The sequence below is a fragment of the Balaenoptera acutorostrata genome, chromosome 17 (assembly GCF_949987535.1).
Source record: "Balaenoptera acutorostrata chromosome 17, mBalAcu1.1, whole genome shotgun sequence".
In the NCBI taxonomy this organism is placed as follows: domain Eukaryota; kingdom Metazoa; phylum Chordata; class Mammalia; order Artiodactyla; family Balaenopteridae; genus Balaenoptera; species Balaenoptera acutorostrata.
In genome coordinates this window covers 57633027-57660953 of record NC_080080.1, presented here as the reverse complement: position 1 = coordinate 57660953, position 27927 = coordinate 57633027, and the positions used below count along the sequence as shown (strand labels likewise).

The window sequence follows — 27927 nt, the reverse complement described above, 5'->3', positions numbered from 1 at the left end:
AAATGGAACAATGACAGTTACACATTAAGTATTTTAGATCATAAAATGTTTGCTCCTCAAAAATTGTCAAAACAATTTTTATTGGATATATTTTTACAAGTTTTTAAAAATATGACTTATGTAGGTTAATCTTTCAAATACAATAGACTTTATAGTCCATAAATTTTATTTCCATGTACCACATTGAGAAAAACAAAATACACTACACCAATGTTGAAATAGGTACTGGAACTAATGTTTCTGTGATGTTTCAGTTAAGTTCCCAGGGAACTTCCCTGGTTTAAAAAGACAAAAACAAAACAAACATATGACAAGAACTTCATGAAACCAAAGCTATCTTTACAGTTATGTGACCAAATATCTTAATTCACAATTTTTGTCGCCCAGGTCAAAGAGGTGAGGAATGTAAATTTTACTTTCCTCAGATCCTTCCATCTGTAGCCTTTCCCCTTCTTCGGGTTCTCCAAGGCTTCTTATCTGAAAACTGCCTGGAATAAAATCTGACAAATCTGGGAAAAATCTAGTAATTTATTATTCATGTGTATTTACTAGCTGATTATATGAAGCTTAAGCTCATTTGTATCATACTGTAGTTAGATATTTATCTGAATTTAAAACATTTTTCTACTTGTGGGTTTTCTGCTTATAATTCTAGTTGCCTGTGAGCAGGTAGAAAGATTCTAAGGAGGGGTGGGGACAGTCAACCCTAGAATTATATTAAGCAGACTCAACTGAAAGCCCTAAAAGAAAGCCTGAGAAAGATGTCTGATTTCAGAGTAATTTGGAAACGAGACACTGGGGGGGGGACTTCCTCTCTTGCCCACAACCTTGTTCTCTTTAGGAGACTTCTCAGGCCGGAGCCCCCGTCCATAGAGCCTCCAAGAATGGTGGCACCTGTGTCTCTTACAGACTAGTTTGCTCCACTATCTGGGACCAGATGACATAAGTCCTTCCCTCCACGCTGCTTTGTCTCTTTTCTAATCATTGACAGGACCTCTCCTTTAGTCTCCTTAAGTGTAGCTCAATCTCTGCCCGCCTTACTTCCCTTCTTTTCAACCCGCGTTGGTATTTTTTCCGGTATATTTAGCTTCAGTTCAATTCATGAGACATGTGTTGGTCATCTACCATGTGCAAGTAATTATGCAGATGCTAAGGTATTTGTATTAAAACTTTCTGGTATCTGGGAATATATTTAAAGATTATTTCTACTTCTGGTCTTATGGTTTCTGATAAAAGAGCTATTAGAACATAGCTATACTTACTATATATTCATTGGCACTTGCCACACTGCTTTGTATTATAGTTTTAAGTACGTATACATCTCTTCATTGTATCTACCAGGGCAGTTAGAATCAAATCCTTACATTTAGTAGGTACTTGAATAACTAGGTTAATAAATGAATGTATAAGCAGCTGATAGAAGTCAGAAGTTATCTCCATTCACTACATGAAAATAATATGAAGAAAGAATTAGAGAAGAAATAAACATTGTGAGTTTATTCCTTTAATTAAACCTAAAGCCACTATCCCTGTCTATTGCAAAGTAGGAAAGGGACAAATAACAAACAGAAATAACTTCTATTTCTTCTCTATAGTAGTACTTTGCTGAGTATAGATAGAATACATCAGTCAGGAGCATTAATTTTAATGTGTTGGTAAAATGTAGTTACTTTTGGCATGTGTTTTGCTTTGTTTTATATATATAAAGGACTTGTAATGTAGTTTAGCTATCCCCTCTTTCTTCTTATCTGTACTATATGATACAGACAAAACGGTGAATCCTACTGGAGGGGGTTTTTTATCAGAGTTATGCCCCAAAGCACTTAGGTGACAACAAGAAAATAATTTTCCCTTCCTAGGCCTGAGATTCCTCATCCACAAACATTGAAGAGTGAGTGAGATGACCTCTAAGTTTCTATGATTCATGTATACACATCAATTTACACATCATGATGTAGGTAGATACTAAGGTCCCATGCTGGTAGGCTTGGTCATGTGTCTTGCTTAAAGCAAAAGTGATACATGTTATCTTCTAAGAGCCATCTCTTTCTTCTGCCATAAGAATGGCAATGTCCCCAAAAGGGGTCATTCCTTCATATTAGATTCTGGAGTAAAGATAACATGGAGCAGAGTCACAGCCAATCAAAGCCGACATTAACCAAATGAGAAATATATATACCTTTGTTGTTGTTATTACAGCATAACCTAATAAATGTTAATTAGATAAGAGAATTTGCTAAATGTCAGTTCATAGTTAAACTTGAAAACACAAAAATTCAAATCCAATTTAATGGAAGACTGATAATGTAAATTATGATACAATGGAAATAAAAAGCAAGTTTCAAAAATAAAAAATACATAGTATTTGTAGTAAAAGAATTTGATTAACATTGAATTTTCCTCGTGATTTCTAGCTTGACTCCCTGAATGACTATTCCAAGTAAGAATCAACATTTTTTAAAAAATGTTCTTCATCATTCAAATATTCCAAGATAATATTTCCACCATTGTATAAAGGACAATCCGCCTTAGCAATCCAGGTTTGCAAAATATGATCCAAGGGTAAGGCTTCTCCTGAGGTACTGTGACATAACCTCAATTTCTGTTAAGAGAGAGATACATCATAATGTAATAAACGTGCTTTATAGAGTATTCTAAAACTTTTAGGGAAAAAGTTATAACCTGTTGTTACCTTAGGTGTTAATTTGTTATTGTCATTTTTAAGACTGGCTAAAGAAGCTGCAAAGTCTATGACCCTTCCAATGCTCCACTGCTGGCAAAAGAACATTGGCTTACTCTTCTCTTTGCTCCCCTTAGGTAAGAAAACCTGAAAGTAAATTCTTTCCGTCTGTAAAAATAAAAAGTTAAAATACAGATTATATACATGAAATGGACATCTGTTTTTGTCTGGTGACATTTCTTCCTCTCTTCTCCTGGTCAGAGAAGGATTACCCTCTAATGATACAACTTCTAGTGGGAATACAATCATAGAACCCCAGGATCCACCTAAATGCATGGGCAGAGGATCTAAGACCCTAGTCAGGATGATCTATGCAAAAATAGGCATGTGACCTACATTAGGCCAATCAAGGTCCTTTCCTGGGATCTTACATTCAAAACCTGGGGGCAGGGAGGAGCAATATTTTTCCAGAGTTTTTTTTAAGTCTTGCTGAATTAAACCTGAGGTTGCCTGCAGCTATCCTCTATGCCTCTCAGCCATTCCTGAACCAATGTGGAAAAGTTTCCTCAAATGAAAAACAGTGAGTCTAACTCACAGAGAGAAGTCAAGGAAACAGATGGCCTCTTTCAACAGCATTTGAGCCCTGGAATTCAGTCATCCCTTGAGACCAGATCAATGCAGCACTCCCCATTATGTGAGAAAAAGAAAAATTGTTTTGAGTAAGCTAGTTGGTTTCTGTCAAGTTTCTGTCACTTACAATTAAAAGATTCCTGAGACATATAACATTTCTTTTCACCTGAAAGACCTCACTACATATTTAGAGATAGTAGGGCTTTCGAAAACAAAGAAACGTAAAAAAAAAAAAGTTAGACAAGCACCATATCAACAAAAGAGAAAGGTTCAGAAATCTGGAGATGGTTCCTCCAGTATTCTATACCCTATATGCTTCTTTTATATTGTACTTTCTTGCAAAAGTAACAAATGCAGGAAACAAGAAAAGGAACAAAGGTAGTGGCTTCTGATTTTCCCTTCTTCCTAATATCGCTTTAAAGAAGTGCTGGCTTTACAGACCAATTCCTGCTACAGTAAATATTTTAGCATAACTGGAGGATCCCTAAATTGTAGGGAAAGATCACAATTATTCTAAGAAATAATAGATTCAACACAATTTCTATCTCAGCACTAAGGAATTTAGATTTGTTAGAGACCAGTGGAGTGCATTATTACAGAGAAAAAGTATTAAAAGAAAAATAAGAAATCATTGGAAATTCAAGCTTTGGGCCAACTCTATAACCTCATAGTCCTTGCTCCAAAAACACAGCAACAAGAGCATTAATCTGAAAAGAGAAATTTAAAAAGATATACCGTCACCTAAAAGTAAAAAAATAAATACGTCTGAGGATCCAAAAATGAAACAGAAAGGCAAAGTGACAGTAGGCAGGCTGAACCACAGGCTTTTAGGGCTCCAGAAGAGGAAGAGGTAGCAAGAGCTCAGCTTTTGGGTTAATGGGAAATAACAGTGCCACATGGTGATGGGGCACCTACGTCCAGCTCACTGATTGAAAGCAGGGGCTTGTGTGGGATGTGCACTCCAGGAAAGGAGGCTTAAGAAGTTACTGCTGAATGTTGATGTAGGCTATTGCTTACAAAAACCGATATATAGGGCTTCCCTGGTGGTGCAGTGGTTGAGAGTCTGCCTGCCAGTGCAGGGGACACGGGTTCGAGCCCTGGTCTGGGAAGATCCCACATGCCGTGGAGCAACTGGGCCCGTGAGCCACAACTACTGAGCCTGCATGTCTGGAGCCTGTGCTCCGCAACGAGAGAGGCCGCGATAGTGAGAGGCCCGCGCACCGCGATGAAGAGTGACCCTGCTTGCCGCAACTGGAGAAAGCCCTCGCACAGAAGCGAAGACCCAACACAGACAAAAATAAATAAATAAATTTATTTTAAAAAAAACCAAAAAAACCCCCCGATATATAGGGAGGCAGAAAAGCACAGATATAACCTCTTGACAGTGAACAAAGCCAAAGCCTTCCAGCTCAGTAAATGGATCTGTAATAATCTGAAAATCTCCACAGAGCAGAAGCAGAAACTGTCAATCTCAAACTTGGGTTTGGAATAGAGGTCATGGGTAGGTGGGCCTGTGGAAGAAAATGTGAGACTGCTAGCAGGGAGAGGTGAGTGAAAACAGTAAGAGAGACACAGAAAGAAACTCCTACTCAACACGAACATGCAGAAGCTGTACGCCAAAATTTCAAAACAAATCAAAGGTTAACTTATTATGGGCAGGTGAAACTAAATAAACTTGAAAAAGACATTTATAAAAGTTATTTAGGATGTACCAGGAAATAAAGAATAATATTCATAAAAATGGAACAGAAAGTTGTAAAACCAAAACAGGCAGAAATGAAACAGGAAAAGCTATGAAGATCCAATTGGAAATATAAAAACCTAAGAATACAGTCTCTGAAATAAGAAATTCAAGCACAATAAATTTCTATAATCTTCAATAAAAAGGTTTACTTGATTGGAAGATGAATTGAAGCAGTCATCTAGAAGGCAGCACAAATAGACATAAAGATAGAAATTACAAATCTCTAAAATATGTCTAGTAAGAGTTTCAGAAGAGAAGAAAAGGAAGTAATATTCAGAAAGAAAATAACAATAATTTTCCAAGAGTAAGAGATAAGTCAGATTTTAAAATGTATCTCAAGGGTCAAGCTGTGTAATTAAAACAAATCCATACCTAGCAACATTGCACTGAAACTGGAAAATATCACAGATAAAATCTTAAAAGCTACACACGCACAAAAAGAAAGACAAATTACCCATAAAGCAACAAGAATAAGATCTACAGCACAAGTTTCCTGAACAATAGACATAAGAAGCCAATGAATAGTATATTCAGAGTTGAGAGAATCTAACAGATAATTCAGCTCAAGTGAGGAAAAATAAGGGCAGTTTCAGACAAACAAAAGACTGAAAGAGTTTACCAACAAAGACTCTTAATGAATGAACTGCTAAAGAATGGCCTTTAGCCAAAATAAAAGTGAGTCTTAAGGAAAAAAGAAACTCAGAAAATATATTGGTAAATTCAAATAGCAAGTGACTTAAAAATAATCATGTGTGAACAAAGATGATGGGATGGAAGATATTCAACTACATAAAGCATGTCAAACTCTTTGTCTTATTCAAGAGGATACAATACCAAGTAACTTTAGACTTTGAGAGAAGAATTGGTATTTAATTATACACGTTAAAAATTTTAAATGTAAGCACATGCCTGTTATCACTGTTATTACAAAACATTATATTGAAGATTATAGATAATATAATACAAGAAAATAAAATAACTAGTATAATTATTGAAAAATAAAAACTAAAGCTACTTGTCAGTGGGATGTGATTGTATACCTAGGAAACCAAAGGGAAAAAAAAAACTTCTAAAATAAATAGAAGAATTTGGCGATGTGATTGAATAAGATGAATATACAGAATTCAAGACCTTTTTCTTCTATATTAACAGTAAGTACTAGGAATAGAGATAAAGGGAAATATTCTGTTCACAAAAGAAAGAAAACCCATAAGATAATTAGAGATGAAAATAAGCAAGGAATAATAAGACTTAAATGAAGAAAAATATAAAATGTTACAGAAGGCAATAAAACATGATCTAAAAGAGAAGACGTAAAGTTCTTAGATAGGAAGACGATGTCATAAAAATGTCATTTCTCTCAAAATTAATATATATCATAAAATGCAAATTCAGAGAATCATTCAGGAATGATCCTCAGTCAGGACTTGTTAATAGATGCTGCTGGGAAGTTGAATTTTACTTCACCCAACTTCACAGAAATCACTTGATAATGTATCAAGGCGGTTTTGCCTCAGTTACCTGCATCTGGTGGGTAGGGAAGGAGCCAGAATCCCCAGAATCAAAAGGAAGAGGCCAACTGGGTATAAAATCCTCCTGAGAATGGCAAATCAGGCTTCTCATAAATGGCAGATTTCTCACTTCCGGTAGGCACTATCATTCACAGCCAACATCCTTGTGGGAAACTTTGAAAGATATGAGAAGCCACATTTCTGCCTAAAACCATGCTGTGTTCTCTCTTGCTTTTTATAATGATTTCTTTCCGTTTCTCCATTTTGACCTTTAAAGAGGCTACATTCTTTAACAGTATCTGCTGAAGTCTGTCACTTACAACCTTGTCCCATTATGACAACCATGAAAATCCCAAGAGAGATTAAAAAAAAAAAATTGTATAAGATAATCACAAGGTTCGTATGGATGGATAAAGCAAAAAAAAAAAAAAAAAGAACTGCTAAGAAAAACTATGGAAAAATATGGATGGGACTTAACATTATCATATATTAGAACATTCTATAAAGTTATTACATCAAATCAACTTGGTATTAACATATGAATAAAAAATAGATGAATGGAATAGAATAGGAAATCCAAAAACCGATCTACTAAAAATAAATTTTAAACTTATCATGAAGGTGATATTTGGTATTTCAGTTCAATAGGACAAAGATGAATTCTTTAATTGGTTGGCAGAAACTAGCTAAACAACTGGAAGAAAATAAAATTGGGTCCTTAGCTCATATCATATGCTAAAATCAAATTCCAGATCTATTAAAGACAGATGAAAAAAAATGAAAACCCTAAGAAAACCAAAACAGAAATGAAAGACAGACCTTAGAAAAATTTAGAACCCTGATATGTTAATGAGATACCTAAGTAAAATCAAGATGTTTGACAGATTTTGAAAAAAGATTCCAAAGCAGATTGATTATAGATAAAGGATTAATATCCATTCTACTCCAAGAGTTTCCATAGTTGACCAAGCAAAATATAAATGAAATAAAAATAAAAATAACAACCTAAAAGAAAAATGATCAAAGGATATGCATGGGCAATTCAAGGAAGAGCAATCATACATGGCCAATGAACATAACAAAAGATGCTCAAACTGAATAGTGGTCAAGGAAATGCAAAGTAAAGCAATTAGGAAATATCTTTTCACAGCCATTAGACTAGAATACATTTAAAAAGATAAACAACTACTGGAAACCATCGGAGGGGAAAGGTACTCTCACGTATGGCCACAAGAGGCAGTATAGTAATAAACAGGGTAGAATGGCAGGCTCTGACCACATGAGTGATCTTAACAGCACTTCACTTCAGATTACTAATCTGTGAAATGAGGATAATAACATGACAGTCATGAGTATTAAGGGAGGTAAAAAATCTAGAGCCACAAAACAATGCTTGGCATAGTGCAATCAGTCAATAAAAGCTGACTATTACAATTACTGATGGTAGAAATGTAAATTGTTTCAACTTCTTTGTAAAGCAGCTTGGCAACATCTATTAAGATTTAAAATACACATACCCTTTGACCCAGAAAACATACTCCAGGGAATTTATCTCACAGAAATAGAAAACCAGAAATAGGAAAATTCTTAGCACAGTTGCCACAACTGGAAACGAAGTGAATGTTCATCAATAGGAAAATGGTGACATAAGTCACAGTATATCCACACCACTTGGAAAGTTATCCAAGCTTTTAAAGAAAATGATTTAGAACCATACCAGTTCCCTTGGGGGAATTTCTGTTAGGCATTCATGAGAAGAATATATAGAGATAAAAGGATATATTATCTACCTGAAACAGGCTTTATTTTTATCCATAGGCTTAATCACTATCTGAAATTGTAGTATATATTTAATAGCTGTCTCATCCTACTGGAATATAAACTTCATATGGGCAGGGACTTTGTTTCACCTACTGTTGTATCCCCAGGTTTGTTTTACCTACTGTTGTATCCCCAGGACCTGATATATAGCACGTATTCAAAAAAAGTGCTAACTAAATGAATATCATGCCATTTTTATGAAATAATGACCCTAAAACACTCTATGTCTTTGTATGCATATATCAATAGCCATTTTCATTTATGTAAAATTATTCACATGTATATGCACACATATACCTGGGTGCATATATATATAAATAATATATGTCAGTACATATATGTATAAACAAACACAAATACTAATGATACAGGGGAAAAAGTTCTCTCTATAGACCTGCATGCTCCATGATAAAGTGTTAGGTGTGTTGAGAACATGGTTTCTGAGGCAGTCTCCCTGGTTTCAATTCACAGCTCTCCACTTACTAGCTGTGTTACTACCAAGTTACTTAACGTTTTTGTGCCTCAGTTTTCTTGTCTATTAGGCAGAGATAATAGTACATATTTCACAAGCCTGTTGCGAGGATTAAATGTGACAGAAGAGGGCCTGGAACAAAGTTAGTGCTATAGAAGTTTTTGCTATTATGTTTTAAGTAATAAAAGAATTGCAAAGTAATGTGAATAATATTATTGGATACTTTAGAGCAGGTCTTCTCAACTATGTCACTATTGACATTTTAGACCAGAAAATTCTTTCCTGTGGGTGCTGTCCTATACACTGTGGGACATTTAGCAGCATCCCTGGCCTCTACCCACTAGATACCAGCAGCACCCCCATGCCCAGTTGTGACAACTGAAAGTGTCTCCAGACATTGCCAGATGTCCCCAAGGGGGCAAAACCATCCTCAGTTGAGATGGACATGAGCACAGGAGGGTGTGTTTAGTTTTTTTCCTTTATACAGTTTTTAAAAGTTACCCTTGTTGAAAGTATGTATCTTTATAATTTTAAAAACAAATAAAGAAGTTTTCAAAAAAGAAATATTAAGGATAATCAAAGAAGAAGACTATAATCAATGGTTTCTAAACCAGCAGAATGAAAGGGAATACAGAAAATTCAGTCGATACAAAAAATGACTGGAGAGAAATAAATAATAAAAGGAAAAGGATGATGAGCAAAGAACATAAGATGGAAGAAATACATTCAAATACATGTGATCGTAATAAATATAAATGGGTTCAACTCACCTATAAAAGAAAGATACTATCAAATTGGATTAAAAAAACAAAGTCCAGCTACATGCTGCTTACAAGAAACACCCTAAAAATAAAACAACAAGAAAAGTTGAATATAAAGGCATAAAGACATAATAGTTAACTATTCATCAAAAGAAAGGTAATGAAACAATATTATTATAATTCAAAACTGGATTTAAGGCAAAATTCATAAAGAACACATAATGATGAAGAAATTCAATGTATCTGATAATATACAACTCAGCAAAACTATTAGAGTTACAGGAATAAAAAACCTGACAAAACCACAGCTACAGTGGGATTTTGATACCATCTGTTTCATAAACTGATAGATCAAGCCAACCAAAAATTAGTAAGCAGGCACACACATATACATATGGATAGAGAGAGAATGCAAATGAAATAACAAACAGGACAAAATGTAAATAACTGGTACATTTGGGTAACAAATATGAAAATATTCTTTGTACTATTCTTGCAACTTTTCGGTTTGAAACTGTATCAAAATAAAGTTACCAAAAAAAAAAAAAAAAATACACCTAACAAGTAGGTTGAAATAAGCAAGTTCATTATTCAGTGTGAGAAGTTAGAAAAAGAACATCAGAGAGAATCTAAACAAAGCAGAAAAAAATAAATAATAATATAAGAGCAAAATTAGTGAAGCAGAAAGCAAAGAAACAATAGAGAGGTCAATAAAACCAAAACATGATTCTTTGAAAAAACTAAAATATAAATTAAAAAAGTAAACACAAACCTCTAGCAAGACTGTTCAAGGGGAAATCAAAGAAAAGTACGAATGAAAAAATATTAAGAATGACCAATGAAAGACACAATAGAGATTTGGGAACATAAGAAAATAAGTTGAACAACTTTATAACAATAAACTGAAAGATCTACATCAAACAGAAATTTTTAAGAAAGATGTTATTTACCAAAATATATTTCAGAAGACATAGATTATCCAAATAAGCCAAGAACTATTTAATACATTAAAACAGTATTCAAAATTCTCCCCTCAAAAAAAGGCAACAAATCTGAAAGTTATAACAACCATTACCAAACCTTCAAGAACAAATAATAGCCAACTATTTCAAAGAACAGAAGAGGGAAAGCTACTCAACTAATTTTATTTTTTGGCTACTAATGTGAAGACAAAACACTAAATAATATATTAGTAAATCAGTTTAGCAGCACATTTTAAAAGAATTATATACCAGAGTCAACTGGTTTATCCCAGAATATATGGGTGATTCACAACAAAAAAAATTGATCAATGTAATTTACCACATTGATAAGGAAAAAAAACTCGACATAATCATCTTACTAGATGGAGGGAAAAAAATTATAGCAAAATTTCATAACTATTCTTGATATAAATTCCTAGAAAACTAGGAATAGAAAAACATTGTTAACCTAAGGAAGGCTACTATCAAAAATCTACAGCAAATATAATATTTAATGATGAAACTTTAGAATAATTTGCATTAAAAGTCAGAAATATGATGAAAATGCCTGCTATCACTCATATTATTCAACATTGTTGTGGCGATTTCAGCCAATGCACTAACACAAACAATAATAATGAGAAGGTGGAAGAGCAAGAGAAAAGCAAATTTGAAAAAAAACAAAAACAACTCACAAAACTGTCATTTGCAGAAGATGTGACTGCACAGAAAACAAGCCAGGAAATCTGTAAACTGGGAACTATTAGAGTTTATTTGTTGGATGGAAGGACATTATACAACAACTAGGAATAAACAATTAGAAAAATGTTAATTTAAAAAAATTACCATTTACAATGGTAGCAAAAATTATGAAGAGCCTAAGAATAAACCTAAAAAAAGACATAAAATATGTATGGTAAGCATTATAGGATGTTCCTTAAAGACATAAAAGAAGACCTAAAAAAAGTTGGATAGACCATGGAGATGAATGGGAAGAGTGAAATTTTAAAGATGTCAACTGTCTCTAATTTTAAATTCAGCACAATTTCTATCAAAATCACCATTTCACAGAACAGGACAAAGTGATCCTGAAATTTTTACAGAAGAATAAATGGCCAAGAACAGACAGAGTTGAAAGCAAAGAATGAGGTGGAGAGGCTTGTCCTACTTATTATAAAGCTATTATAATTAAGACAGTTTGATATTAATGCAAAGAGAGACAAACAGACCAAAGGAACTAAATTGAGATCCCCAGACTAGTCCCACATATACAAAACAATCTGGTGTATGACAGAAATGTCATTACAAGAATGAACGCTTCTGTGTGGGGGAAAAAAAAAAAAAAAAAAAAAAGAATGAACGCTTCAATACCTTATGTTACAACGATAGGTAACCCATTGGGTGGGAGGGGAAGGAAGAAATCTCTGTCTCTACTTACTTACAATTAAATTCCAGATGGAATAAAGAGCTAAACAACAATATAAAATAAAACTTTTAAAGGAAAATATAAGAAAATAACTTATTTTTAAAAGTACAATCTTAATGAAATCATTAATAAATTTGAGTGTATTAAAATTTAAGAATTCTGAATTACTAAAGAGATCAAAAGGAAAGTGAAGACAAGCCACAGACTGAGAGATTTGTGCAACATACTTAATCAAAAAAAGATTAGAATTCAGAATATATAGACTCTTATAAACCTTTCTAAAAATTCCACAACCCAACAGAAAACATGGGCAAAGGATATGAACAAATAATTCACAAAAGAAAGCCCAATATCCAATAAACATATGCAAAGTAGCTGAACCTCACTAGTCACAGGGAAATTCAACTTTAAACCTCACTGAAGTATCATTTCACATCTATCAGATTGGTAACAATGAATAATACCCTACAGTGGCAAGAAACACTGAAACTCTCAGACACTACAAGGAGATAAATCTGTACAACTACTTAAAATAAAAAGTTGACAAGGAGGGGAGAAGGCAAGATGGTGGTGTGGGAAGACGTGGAGTTAGCATCTCCCCACAACTAGGGCACCTGTCAGCCACTGGTGGGGGACTTTAACCCCCAAGGAGATGGGAGGAACCCCAGAGTGAACAGGTAGGATGTGGGGGGACCGAGGTGGGAGGAGAAGTGGAGGCCAGACAAGACCGGCACGCCTGAGGCCAGGAAAATCAGGAGAGGCAGGTGAGAGAGACTCTCCGCGAAGAGCAGGAGAGGAGCAGAGGGCGATCGCCTGGCCCACGGGGGCCGGGGAGCCTGCTGAGCTCCTAAGCCGGTCCCCCCCGCCCCACACACAAAGCCCCATCCAGGCCATGAGGGTCCTGGGGGCATAGGAGGGAGGCTGGGGAGATTAGGAGTGGCAGGCGGGAGGGGCCATCCAGGAGGAGCGGGAGAGGAGCAGAGGGCAATTGTCCTGCCCACTCGGGCACAGGGAGCCTCTGAACTCCCAGGCTGGTCCCCCGCCCTCCAAACCTCCCTCCAGGCCACGTGGGTCCTTGAGGGCATAGGAGGGAGGCCAGGGAGATCAGAAGAGGCAGGCGGAAGGGGCCCTCTGGGAGGAGCGGAAAAGGAACAGAGGGTGACTGCCCCGCCCACTCGCCTGCTGAGCTCCCAGGCCGAGCCCCTGCTCTCCAAGCCCACTACAGGCTGCGTGGGTCCTTGGGGGCATAGGAGGGAGGCCAGGGAGATCAGGAGAGGCAGGCGGAAGGGGCCCTCCCAGACCCCGGACTGGAGGAGCAAGAGAGGCAAGGAGGGCGTCTGTCCTGCCCACTCGAGCCCAGGAAGCCTGCTGGGCTCCCAGGTGAGGTCCCCTGCTCTCTAAGACCAGGAGTGGGGGGCACGCCTGGGCCCCCTCTGTTCCTTGAGCCTAAGCCCCACCCCCCACAGCCCCCAGGGCCTTTTCCAGCCCTCTGGGATCTGAGCATTGGCCCCGCTCACCACCCAAACCTCATCCTTCCTTAGGCCCCACTCTCCACAGCCAAGGCCTTCCGCCCTCCTTTTTTTTTTTCCTTTTTTTTCTTTTCCCTCCTCTTTTTTACTACTGTGGTACTGATGTACCTTCCAGTTGTTGATTCATCTATATTTTTATTTTTACATTCTTTCTAACATATCTGTTAGTTTCCTAATCTAATTTTATTTTTTACATTGTTATTGTTCTCTCTTTTTTTTTTGCCAACACACGTGGCTTGTGGGATCTTGATTTGCAAGCGCGGGGTTGGGCAGAAGCTCCTGCAGTGGGAGCTCCGAGTCTGGACCACTGGACTAACAGAGAACCTCAGACCTCAGGGAATATTCATCGGAGTGAGGGTTCACAGAGTTCCTCATCTCAGCACCAAGACCCAGCTCTACCCAATAGCCTACAAACTCCAGTGTTGGAAGCCTCAGGCCAAACAACCAGTAAAACTGGAACACAATCCCACTCATTAAAAAAAAAAACATGAGATAGCAAAAAACTACATCACAGATGAAGGAGCAAGGTAAAAACCTACAAGACCAAATAAATGAAGAAAAAACAGGCAATCTACCTGAAAAAGAATTCAGAGTAATGATAGTAAAGATGATCCAGAATCTCGGAAATAGAATGGAAGCACGGATTGAGAAAATACAAGAACTGTTTAACAAAGATCTAGAAGAACTAAAGAACAAACAAACAGAGATGAATAACACAATAACTGAAATGAAAAATACACTAGAAGGAATCAATAACAGAATAACAGAGGCAGACGAACAAATAAGTGAGCTGGAAGACAAAATGGTGAAAATAACTGCCGAGGAGCAGAATAAAGAAAAAGAATGAAAAGAATTGAAGACAATCTCAGAGACACCTGGGACAATACTAAACACACCAACATTCAAATTATACGGGCCCCAGAAGACGAAGAGAAAAAGAAAGGGTCTGAGAAAGTATTCAAGGAGATTATAGTGGAAAGCTTCCCTAACATGGGAAATGATATAGTCACCCAAGTCCAGGAAGCACAGAGTCCCATATAGGATAAACCCTAAGAAAAACACACCAAGACACATATTAATCAAACTAACAAAAATTAAATTCAAAGAAAAAATATTAAAAGTAGCAAGGGAAAAACAAAAAATAACATAAAAAGGAATCCCTATAAGGTTATCAGCTGAGTTTTCAGTGGAAACTCTGCAGGCCAGAAGGGAGTGGCAGGATATAATTAAAATGATGAAAGAGAAAAACCTACAACAAAGATTACTCTACCCAGCAAGGATTTCATTCAGATTCAATGGAGAAGTCAAAAGCTTTTCAGACAAACAAAAGTTAAGAGAATTCAGCACCACCAAACCAGCTTTACAACAAATGCTAAAGAAACTTCTCTAAGCGGGAAACACAATAGAAGAAAAGGACCCACAAAAACAAACACAAAACAATTAAGAAAATGGTAACAGGTACATACATATCGATAAGAATCTTAAATGTAAATGGATTAAATGCCCCAACCAAAAGACACAAACTGGCTGAATGGATGCAAAAACAAGACCCATATATATGCTGTTTACAAGAGACCCACTTCAGACCTAGGGACACATACAGACTGAAAGTGAAGGGATGGAAAAAGATATTTCATGCAAATGGAATTCAAAAGAAAGCTGGAGTAGCAATACTCGTATCAGATAAAATAGACCTTAAAATAAAGACGGAGAGATAAGGAGGCACACTACCTAATGATCAAAGGATCAATCCAAGATGAAGATATAACAATTATAAATGTTTATGCACCCAACACAGAAGCACCTCAATACAAAGGCAAATGCTACAACCATGAAAGGAGAAATTGACAGTAACACAACAATAGTACGGGACTTCAACACCCCACTTACACCAATGGACAGATCACCCAAACAGAAAATAAATAAGGAAACACAAGCTTTAAATGACACAATAGACCAATGGATCTAATTGATATTTACAGAACATTCCACTCAAAAGTGGCAGAATACACTTTCTTCTCAAGTGCACATGGAATATTCTCCAGGATAGATCACATCTTGGGTCACAAATCAAGCCTCGGAAAATTTAAGAAAATTGAAATCGTAACAAGCATCTTTTCTGACTACAATGTTATGACACTGGAAATCAATTATAGCAAAAAAACTGTAAAAAACACAAATACATGGAGGCTAAACAGTGTGCTATTAAATAACCAAGAGATCACTGAAGAAAAAATTTAAAAATACATAGAAACAAATGACAACAAAAACACAACGACCCAAAACCTACGTGACACAGCAAAAGCAGTTCTAAGAGGGAAGTTTATAGCAATTCAATCTCACCTCAAGAAACAAGAAAAATCTCAAACAATCTAACCCTACACTTAAAACAACTAGAGAAAGAAGAACAAAGAAAACCCAAAGTCAGTAGAAGGGAAGAAATCATAAAGATCAGAGCAGAAATAAATGAAATAGAAATTAAGAAAACAATAGCAAAGATCAATAAAACTAAAAGCTGGTTCTTTGAGAAGATAAACAAAATTGATAAACCCTTAGCCAGACTCATCAAGAAAAAAAGAGAGAGGCCGCAAATCAATAAAATTAGAAATGAAAAAGGAGAAATCACAACTGACAGTGCAGAAATACAAAGGATTATAAGAGACTACAACAAACAACTATATGCCAATAAAATGGACAACCATGAAGAAATGGACAAATTCCTGGAAAGGTACAATTTTCGAAGACTGAACCAGGAAGAATTAGAAAATATAAACAGACCTATCACGAGTAACGAAATTGAAACCATAATTAAAAATCTTCCAACAGGGCTTCTCTGGTGGAGCAGTGGTTAAGAATCCGCCTGCCAATGCAGGGGACATGGGTTCAAACCCTGGTCCGGGAAGATCCCACATGCCACAGAGCAACTAAGCTCGTGCGCCACAACTACTGAGCCTGTGCTCTAGAGCCTGCGAGCCACAACTACTGAGGCTGCATGCTGCAACTACTGAAGCCTGCATGCCTAGAGCCTGTACTCTGCAACAAGAGAAGCCACCAAAATGAGAAGCCTGCGCACCGCAATGAAAAGTAGACCCCACTCACCGCAACTAGAGAAAGCCCGCACACAGTAACGAAGACCCAACGCAGCCAAAAAATAAATAAATAAAATAAATAAATAAATAAAATCTTCCAACAAAGAAAAGTCCAGGACCAGATGGCTTCACAGGCGAATTCTATCAAACATTTAGAGAAGAGCTAATAACACCCATCCTTCTCAAACTCTTCCAAAAAATTGCAGAGGGAGAAACACTTCCAAATTCATTCTATGAAGCCAGCATCACCCTAATACCAAAACCAGAAAAAGATATCACAAAAAAAGAAAATTAGAGACCAATATCACTGATGAACATAGATGCAAAAATCCTGAACAAAATACTAGCAAACAGAATCCAACAGCACATTAAAAGGATCATACACCATGATTAAGTGGGATTTATCCCAAGGATGCAAGGATTCTTCAATATACGCAAATCATGTAATGTGATACACCACATTAACAAATTAAGGAATAAAAACCATATGATCATCTCAATAGATGCAGAAAAAGCTTTTGACAAAATTCAACACCCGCTTATGATAAAAACTCTCCAGAAAATGGGCATAGAGGGAAACAACCTCAACATAATAAAGGCCATATATGACAAACCCACAGCAAGCAGCATATTCAATGGCAAAAAACTGAAAGCATTCCCACTAGGATCAGGAACAAGACAAGGATGTCACTCTTGCCACTCTTATTCAACATAGTTTTGGAAGTCCTAGCCACAGCAATCAGAGAAGAAAAAGAAATAAAAGGAATACAAATTGGAAAAGAAGAAGTAAAACTGTCACTATTTGCCAATGACATGATACTATACATAGAAAATCCTAAAGATGCCACCAGAAAACTACTAGAACTAATCAGTGAATTTGGTAAGGTCGCAGGATACAAAATTAATGCACAGAAATCTCTGGCATTCCTACACACCAACAATGAAAAATCAGAAAGAGAAAGTAAGGAAACACTGATATTTACCATTGCACAAAAAGAATAAAATACCTAGGAATAAACCTGCCTAAGGAGGCGAAAGACCTGTACTCAGAAAACTATAAAACACTGACGAAAGAAATCAAAGGTGACATAAACAGATGGAGAAATACACCATGTTCTTGGATTGGAAGAATCACTAGTGTGAAAATGACTATAGTATCCAAAGCAATCTACAGATTCAATGCAACCCCTATCAAACTACTAATGGTATTCTTCACAGAATTAGAACAAAAAAATCTTACAATTCGTATGGAAACACAAAAGACCCTGAAGAGCCAAAGCAATCCTGAAAAAGAAAAACAGATTTGGAGGAATCAGGCTCCCTGACTTCAAACTATACCACAAAGCTATAGTAATCAACACAGTATGGTACTGGCACAAAAACAGAAATTTACATGAATAGTACAGGACAGAATGCCCAGAGATAAACCCACGCACACATGGGCACCTAATTTACAACAAAGGAGGCAAGAACATACAATGGAGAAAAGACAGCCTCTCAGTAAGTGGTGCTGGGAAAACTGGACAGCTACATGTAAAAGAATGAAATTAGAACACTCCCTAACACCATACACAAAAATAAACTCCAAATAGATTAAAGACTTAAATGTAAGGCCAGACACTATAAAACTTTTAGAGGAAAACATAGGAAAAACACTGACATAAACCACAGCAAGATCTTTTTTGATTCACCTCCTAGAGTAAAAGAAATAAAAACAAAAATAAACAAATGGGACTTAATTAAACTTAAAAGTTTTTGCACAGTAGAGGAAACCAACAAGAAGACAAAAAGACAACCCTCAGAATGGGAGAACATATTTGCAAATGAATCAACAGACAAAGGATTAATCTCCAAAATATACAAAGAGCTCATGGAGCTCAACATCAAAAAAACAAACAATCCAGTTAAAAAATGGGCGGAAGACCTAAATAGACATTTCACCAAGGAGGACATACAGATGGCCAAGAGGCACATAAAAAGATGCTCAACATCACTAATTATTAGAGAAATGCAAATCAAAACTACAATGAGATATCACCTCACATTGGTCAGAATGGCCATTATCAAAAAAGCTAGAAACAATAAATGCTGGAAAGAGTGTGGTGAAAAGGGAACCCTCCTACACTGTTGGTGAGAATGTAAATTGATACAACCACTATGGAAAACAGTATGGAGGTTCCTTAAAAAACTAAAAATAGAACTACCATATGACCCAGCAATCCCACTACTGGGCATATACCCTGTGAAAACCATAATTCAAAAAGAGACATACACCACAATGTTCATTGCAGCACTATTTACAATAGCCAGGACATGGAACCAACCTAAATGTCCATCGACAGATGAATGGATAAAGAAGATGTGGCACATATATACAATGGAATATTACTCAGCCATAAAAAGAAACAAAATTGAGTTATGTGTAGTGAGGTGGATGGACCCAGAGTCTGTCATACAGAGCGAAGTAAGTCAGAAAGAGATAAACAAATACCGTACGCTAACACATATATACGGGCTCTAAAAAAAAAAAATGGTACTGATGAACCTAGTTGCAGGGCAAGAATAAAGAGGCAGACATAGAGTACGGACTTGAGGACATGGGGTGGGAGGGCGAAGCTGGAGTGAAGTGAGAGTAGCATTGACATATATACACTACCGAATGTAAAATAGTTGGCTGGTGGGAAGCAGCAGCATAGCACAGGGAGATCGGCTCGGTGCTTTGCGATGACCTAGAGGGTGGGATAGGGAGGGTCGGAAGGAGGCTCAAGAGGGAGGGGATATGGGGACATGTGTATGCATATGGCTGATTCGCTTTGTTGTGTAACAGAAACTAACTCGGTATTGTGAAGCACTTATACTCCAATAAATATCTATTAAAAAAAAAAAGTTGAAAATATCTAGTAAAGCTGAAGATGAGCAAACCCCATGATCCAGCTTTTCTATTTCTAGGTATGTTCCCTAGAGTAGCATTTTTCAATTTGATGGTCTCAATCCTTCAGGGGCTACAAAATCAACAATCTTTAAAGTAGAATAAAAAATATCAGAAAATACACATACACATAAGGTATACACATACACATCAGTTACTTACTGAAACTGTGTTAAGGTATGTATGTATGTACATATGTACTGAATTGTTATAGAAAATGTAACTGGCAATATGGAGTTGTAAAGAAGCTGCTCTAGAGAAATGTTCCTACAAGTACACATGGATGTTCACTTTTGAACAGTTTATAATAGCAAACAATTTGGAAAAGAAATCTGAATTGTGTTCACTAAAAGAATGGACAAATGGATATTCATACTACAGAAAAATGTGAGCTATCAAAATGAATGAATAAGACTCAACATATCAGCATGGATAAAGTTTTAAAAAATGATACCAAGGGTAAAAGAAAAAAGTTGAAGAAGGATACATATGGTTTACTGCTGTTTCTATAAAGTGAAAAAAACTCATAAAACTATGTATTATTTATGCAGACTTATACCATGTAATAGTAGAAATGATACATATAAGGTTCTCATACTTAATGAGAGGGAAGAGTAAAAAGGGAGCTCCAACTATATTTAGAACATTTTGTATTCTAAAATCTCTAAGACCAACCTGTGGCAATGATTTATCTCCATTAGCACGCATCTTTAATTTCATTAATGCTACCTTTGCAGCTGTTTCACTATTTTTTGCACCTTTCCGCCGTTTACTTGCTGTCTCTCCTGTCTTGGAATCTAAGAAATAAGTGTAAGAATATAAGCAAATAAGAACTTATACATTTTCCAGAGTTTTATTTTTATTATTACTTATTAACTATGGCCCTGAAATGTACATGAATTACATATAATAGAGATATATAGAGACCACATTCATTTTATAGGTATGATCAATGGAAAAATACCACTGAGTTGACCTAAGTGATTTTCACATCATAAACTCAAGTTATGTGCCTCTTTCCAGCTTAAATCTATTTAATCCAGAGCAATCACGAACACTTCTACAGAGAATTTTAAGATTTGGTTATAGAAGATTTTAATTTGATTAATTTAATTTAATTTAATTTAAAGTAATATCCTTAATATAAAATGAAAATTCAGCTGAACTAACATGGTAGCAGACAGACTGGTCTAAATCACAGATACATTCTTTCCTCATATGTCCGAATATCAGCAGCATTCATAGGATAGCTGACTGGGCTTAAACTTTAGTCTTTAAAGAATGTAAACCACTACTTTAGCCTCATGAATACAATTTTTAGCCAAGATGGTTAACCAGCTGATATAAATGGTCCAGCAAAAGAGAACATCTGGTAGGGTATTTCCATAGAATTTCCAAATTTTCATTGGAAAGCCTTGTGAGAAATACTGTCACAAGAATGTCACCAAAATCTATAGCAAGTTATAACCATCAGGGTTGCTAACAACACCTTCCATAACCGGCAAGCTGACACGAGAAGCAGGGCTCTGGAACTCATATAGAGTATAGAGCAGTAGGGAAACAACAAAACAAGCTTTCTAGATACTTGCCAATAATGTCTTTAACAAGTTTCTGAGTGGCAGCCATACGAGACTTAGGGATTTCCAGTTCTTCACATTCATGATCTGACTGATGACGATGTCTATGAGCAACAGAAGAGTGACACTAGTTCATGTATTTGCATATGACTTAAACAGATATGCAGAGTTTGAATGGTCTCAGTGATCACCTCAGGCAAAAATTCTTCCCACAATAAGGACACATAACTGGCACAAGCTCTCTTTCAGCACAGTCCTTGAATGAGCATGGGTAAGATGTATGTGTATCTGACTTCAGTCTCTCAATTACAGTCACCTGAAAATGTAAAATGGGGGACATGGCATCATATTTCACATTTAAAGCAAATCAACAAATCTATTCTGGATATCCATATCATTTTTGCTTAAACCTATAAGAGAAACTCACACACTCTCACATAGATTATAGAAATTGTTCGTGTGAGAAATGATTACTGTGCTGACTGCTCTACATTTTCAAAGTTTTCCTACTGTGGTGTATTTATCTTCTAAGTCAAGTTAAAATGACTACTCAGTTACTCTCCATAATTTTAGTCTTCTACTTTGTAACATACTACACAAAGATGCCTCCATAATAGTATGCTTAGGTAATCAGCTCATCACTCCTCAAATGGCAAGTCATATCTACTTTCTATACTGGTTTTAGAGGCTTAAATACATGTAAAAGAACACTTAAAATTATATGTTTTTCCGTGATACAGAGGGTTTAAGACAGTTTTCACGATGATATACTATTCTTTTTTTTTTTTTAATAAATTTATTTATTTATTTATTTATGTCTGCGTTGGGTCTTCATTGCTGCGCACGGGCTTTCTCTAGCTGCGGCAAGCAGGGGCTACTCTTTGTTGCGGGGCACAGGTTTCTCATTGCAGTGGCTTCACCTGTTGCACACCATGGGGTCTAGTTGCATGGGTTTCAGTAGTTGTGGCACGCAGGCTCAGTAGTTGTGGCTCGTGGGCTCTAGAGCACAGGCTCAGTAGTTGTGGTGCACAGGCTTAGTTGCTCCACAGCATGAGGGAATCTTCCCAGACCAGAGCTCGAACCCGTGTCCCCTGCATTGGCAGGTGGATTCTTAACCACTGTGCCACCAGGGAAGTCCCACACAACGATATACTTTATTTTCTATTTAATACTGTATTACTAGCAAATATTACATCAGAGGAAAAAGAGCTTTTATGAGATAAAAAAAAATCCAGATCACTCAGGCTATTTTGAGTATTAAGTAACTAGGTTTCTAGAACTGAATGAACTCAGTTGACCCTTGCACAACTCAGGGGCTGAGGTACAAACCCTCCATGCAGTTGAAAATCCAAGTATAACTTTACAGTCAGCTCTTCGTATCTGCAGTTCTGCACCTGCAGATCCAATGCATTGTATAGTACATATCTAGTGAAAAAAATCCACGTATAAGGGGACCCACACAGTTCAAACCTATGTTGTTCAAGGGTCAACTGTAATTGCTTGAAATCTATAACCAAAGGGCATTCCTCTATATAAATGATAGTTACATCTTGTTGGAATTAACTTCTTAACTATTTTTTCAAATTTATTCTAATGGTCTAAAGGTAGAAGATTTTTATTTCACCTTTAAATTAATAAGATCTAATTGAGAGACATTCTATGAGACATTCATAAAAATCAAATCATATAAGAAAAAGGAAAACACAGGGAAGATTTACAAGCTGTATAACAAACATCAATATGTTTACTATATGACTCTATATGAGTATTTCCTTCCAAGTAATCCTGAATAATACCAATATGTTACTTAACTTTTATTTCCCTCAAATAAATCACCAAAACTTCAAAGGGCCAGATTTTGACTGAAGCTCATTTAACCTTAATTTTCTATAATCAAGAGACTCGGTAAAGTGTTTGGTAAATGGTGGGCAGGAATAAATATCAACCACGAAATGTGAGGTAAATGCTTCTTTCCAAATGGAGTAAATTCAGTTTAACTTTCTGCTGAGCTCTGATCCAAGGGAGGTGGAACAACTTCTCTGATTACAAATTTGAGAAAATTACATTAGGTTCAGCTTTCTCTTTTTTTCCTTGGAAGCCTAACCTGGTGCAGCATTGCTGTGACTGGTGGGCAAATCCACCTAATGCTGGATTTCCTTTGCAGACCCTTTTGGCTCTACACTAAGCTGTATCATTCAACTTATTCTTTATCAGTAATAAAGATGATATTTTGGCTTCTATTTAACAGCCCTTTTTAATCTCTTGATTTGGTCTGAATTAGGGTAGGGAGATCTTGCTGGACTACAGGTTTGCTCCTGGTGACCTAAGGCTGATGGAGTCAGAACAATGTATTACCACAGAATCCTAACACCAGGCACCAGTGAAAATGAACAAAACAGTGAGGCAAGCTGGAGGGAGTATATGATGAGGATGTTAATTCCATTATGTATCTATAAATATAGAGCCTAAAGCTACAAGCAGGCTACGTAAACAGAACTGAAGTACAAAGGAATAAGAATTATAAGAACAAAAATTTATAAATACCAAGTAGACTAGTTTATGTTAAAACATACTGAGAAAAATAATATAAATAAGTTAAGACCCTCTTATATAATCAGTTTAGTCTGCCAAATTTTCATCTGTGGTACATTGGGATTAAATTGAATCAAATTCTGAAAGTACATAAATGCAAACATGTTTCACCGGGAGATATTAACATACCTCAGGACAGCTATGTGACTCCCTGCTCCTGTGTTCAAGGCTTAAATAACAACAAAATAAAGTGTTTATTTAAATGTAATCAAATAATGTACTTAAAGATAACTGCAGTAATTTGAGATATTTTAATGGTTAGTATCCTTAAGATTAACTACACTCACACTACATTAACAACTCTGCCTATAAGAATAAACTGAAATGACAGATAAATAAAAGATAGAGCATCTATAGTCTCAAAAGTTTTAAAACCCAACTACTATTCAACTTCAATATGAGTACAAAAATTCACCACTCTTAATTACCTTTACTTTGAGTGCTTTAAGGTGTGTGAAAATGCAAAGACCCTTTTGATTCTTTTATTTCTCAAAAATAATCAGTAATAAAATGTCAAAGGAGTGTTCTAGTTCTGAATGACTTAAAAATATGCATTATTTTTATTTACTTCTAATAAATCTTTCTGAACCATCTTCTGAAAAGAATTTATTCTTACAGTGCTCTATTTAATAAATTAAATACCTGATATTTGAAAGTTTAATTGAAAAGAAAATGCATTTTCCAAAATTCTTGTTTGTTCCCAGGTTTTACTTTGCATGTGATGTGTGTGCAAAGGACGTATAGTACTCAATTTAAGAAATATAAAGGTTGGGCTCTTTTCATTTTATTAATTAAAATAAAGACTAATAATCATAAACTGGATTTTTTTACCATATTCTTTATATTGTGGATATGTTCTCTCCTTGTGATTAAAAGACATATATATAACTTTTACATAAAAATCACACACATCACCCCATTTCTGGAAAGTTTAAAGACTAGCCACATATATGTACAAGTAATCAGAGTCTATGACTAGTCTATTTGCTTTTTTTTCCCCAAGTGATTACTATAATGAATATCAGATATCAGTGGCTAAAGTAAAAACTATTTTAAATCATTCTACTTTTTAGAAATAAATCTCATATTATAAACACTAAAATTACTCCCAAATCCAGCATAAAAAACTTAACTTACCAAAATATTCCTGAACAACCATCACATACAAATGGAAGAAAATCTAAAATTGAGAGGAAATGTTATATGTTCTGGTCAGTAACTGATTTTGATTTTGTTTTCCTAAGTAAAAAGAATCTTAAAGTACTGAACTATGGCTATAGGAGAACTTTCCTTTTTGAACAATATCCTAGTGCAGCAAGCAGTGGTTAAACAAAAGCCATCACAACCTCCAGCACTTTGAAAGTAACTGGATTATCAGAAGATAAATGTTACTTGCTGTAGCATGCTAAACCAGAAAAAAAAAAGAAGTCCTGTGAGTTTTCTGTTTGTTTCCCAGATTTACTAGGTGGTGTTTCTGAGGACTGTATACTGCAAAAATCCTGCATTTGAAGTGACAATCCTAGGTTTCAATTTTGATTCCACTGCTTACTAACCTAGCAATGCTAGGCAAGTTACTTAACAGTAGAGCTTTGGATTATATACATACATATTGGATATATATATATTTGATATATAGTATACAGTGTATGTATGTGTATGTATACAAAACCAAAGCTCTATTATTAGGTAATATGCATAAAAATAGACATAGATATAAGTATATTGTGTTTGTGTGCATATGTATATATGTGTGTGTGTGCATGTATCTATGCTATATGCCACACCTACCTCACAGGGTAACTGTAAAAAACAAATGAGATACATGTAAAAGATAAGAATAGTAAGATAATACCTGTAATTAACAAGAATAATTATAGCAATTAACTCGTTTTGAATACACTCAACTCTGAGAAAAATCCTGTGGTGACTAGGTAGAGATGTGTTCAAAGAAAATCCAGAAATTCAATGGATGGATGGATTGATACTGCAAACTTTAGTCCTGACTTGTTTCTTTCCTTGCTGTTGAGGAACAACTAAGTTAGGACTAAGTAACAACTAAGTTAGGAAATGAATTTTTGGAAAGCACATGAAAGTATCCATTCTTAGATGTGACAATTGACCATAAATCACTGAATACAATCATTTCTTCTCTAAATTGTTTTCCGTGTACCTCATATTAAATTACAGTATACAGCCAAGTGAGGCTGGCTATATCTAACCACACCACTTTTACAAAATGAAAACAAAAAGCACTGCACTTTAGAGAAAGTTACTATTGCTCCCAAAATATCTCATCCTACAGAGTATCTTAACCCAAAAGAAAAAGAAGAGGTCCTATTATAACCCAAAGGGACCGCTGGATGTTTCTGCTTGTGGGACAAGGGGGCCCAAATATCGTTCTTCCTTCACCTGAAAAGCGAACTTATTGCATTGTCACTGTTGTCCTGAAAGCATGATACTGTAAGTATCTGTTTCATACCCAGAAGGTAGGTATACATTTGTCAAAAAGAGAAGGAAACCGAAGTATATAATACTTTACAAAACTTTTATGTCTCTTTCAAATCGGAAAAATGTACATGCTCACTATTTTGAGACTTTGGTGACCAACTAAATATCAGACACAAACCAAGAGAATCCAGGGGTAAAGAGTTAAGATCAAGATAATTTCCTAACACTTGACACCATCCTTCTATTCATCCAGAAGCTAAATGAAATTTAGGATACTCACTTAACGTGTTCTAAATCTTAACTGCTCTCCACTAGTCCAAAAGAGCTAGACCCTGGCCTCATTTCAGGTATTTACACTTTAAGAGACACCTGAAGTTGGAAAGGAAGATGAACTATGTCACAAATGGTAGGTATTATGGACTTGCTAGAGATAATCAGGTATACCAGAATTACATAACTTACAGTCAAAACCCAGCTGGCTAAGCTTCCCTATGAAAGATCTACAAGGAAACATTGGTTCTTGCCTGCTGAATGGCTGAAGATGACAGCCAGTGGTGAAAGATAAAAATCAGAGTGCTGAAAGTAACAATAACCTAGCAGGGATTGTGTCCTTTTGCCCACCACACACAACAGGTATCACTTATCAACTGCAGCACTCCCACTAATTCTGGGCAAACCCCAGAGTCCTTCTCAACAGTGATCGGGTGTCTACCTGCTGCCAATGACTGTAGCTGCAATGGGAGATAAAATCTATTTTGTCACCCAATGTAGTATGAGCCAGATGTGGTAGCACCCATTTGGAGTGAAAGCCAGGTACCAAAGACTGAGCATTCTGTGTGGCTCTAGCGCTTCAGGACATACCTGCTGCAGATGTTTCTAAGGCCTGTACCACACTACCACTGGCTATAAGATTGGGCTATGTGTATCACAAGGTCTCTCAGTTCAGCAGAGAGAGAACATCACCTTATTAATGCTCTAAAAAGCAGCTAACTATCCTGAGAGCTTTTCTGTGGAAAGGGCTATATTTTATACCCTTATGAGGTCCCAGCACCAAAAGAGGTGCTCAGTAAATGTTTACTGAATCAGTGATAATCAGAATCAAAGAATGACAGAGCTGAGAGAGAGTAATGATCATCTGGAGGAAAAGCTAAGGGCCTTCTCACTATAAGCTCGTCTCCTGAGCAGCCCGCGAAAATGAGGTTAAAAACTGATCTCACCCAACTCCTTACTCTGACAGATAAGTAATAGATAAGCAAACAAAAAGTCTGGGAGAGAAGTGGCTTGCCCGAGGTCGCAGTGGCAGGTTCAGAAGGGAACTCTCCCGATTCCCAGACGGAAGCGTCCTCCCTACCCGTGCTCATCAGAAAGGAGTGGGCGCGAAGCGACTTCTTGGCAAGGCGCACTCGAAAATCAAAGTTCACACTGCAAGGTATGTTTTTGGGAATCGCACGGTTCCATTCCAAGGAGACCATAAGCCTCTTCCAAAGGCTCAAGGGCAACAAAAAACATGGGCATCAGGGGCATCAACACATGTCACGGCAGACCGCCCCCCCCAAGGGACACGCCCGCCCTGCCTCCTCAGACTCCGCCTCGCCCCACGGCCTTCCCTCCCGCGACCAGAGCTAGGGGCTCCTGAATCACCTCGCTGCCGGCACTGCTCCACCTGGCAGTGCCGCCCAACGTCCAACTCCGCCATCTCCCAGCGCCGCGAGAGGCGGGCACAGCCGCGGCACGGCGGGACGAGGCCGCTCGCGCG

The 27927-nt window shown here is 36.5% G+C and overlaps 1 protein-coding gene across 3 annotated transcripts; it reads right to left on the bottom strand.

Annotated features, from left to right (window-relative positions):
- Positions 1-61: 61 nt before the first annotated feature.
- On the bottom strand, positions 62-27927 carry ZFAND1 (zinc finger AN1-type containing 1). 3 transcript variants are annotated; one of them, XM_007185108.2, is made up of 8 exons: positions 27813-27927; positions 24861-24903; positions 23853-23892; positions 21323-21447; positions 21144-21235; positions 20230-20351; positions 2693-2848; positions 62-2602 (listed from the first exon to the last, which is right to left on the bottom strand). In XM_007185108.2, the coding sequence occupies exons 1-8, from the start codon at positions 27865-27867 to the stop codon at positions 2432-2434; spliced, it is 804 nt and encodes a 267-aa protein (XP_007185170.1). In that variant the 5' UTR covers positions 27868-27927; the 3' UTR covers positions 62-2431. The 3 variants fall into 3 exon arrangements, with proteins under 3 accessions (XP_007185170.1, XP_007185171.1, XP_057388289.1); XM_007185109.2 differs by lacking the exon at positions 2693-2848; XM_057532306.1 differs by lacking the exon at positions 21323-21447.

Coding starts and splice junctions, on each gene's coding strand:
- ZFAND1 (XM_007185108.2), bottom strand. CDS start 27,867: ATGGCGGAGTTGGACGTTGGGCGGCACTGCCAGGTGGAGCAGTGCCGG. Junction 21,448..23,852: donor AGTCACATAGCTGTCCTGAG/GTATGTTAATAT, acceptor TTACATTTTCAG/GTGACTGTAATTGAGAGACT. Junction 2,849..20,229: donor GAGATAAATCATTGCCACAG/GTTGGTCTTAGA, acceptor TTATTTTTACAG/ACGGAAAGAATTTACTTTCA.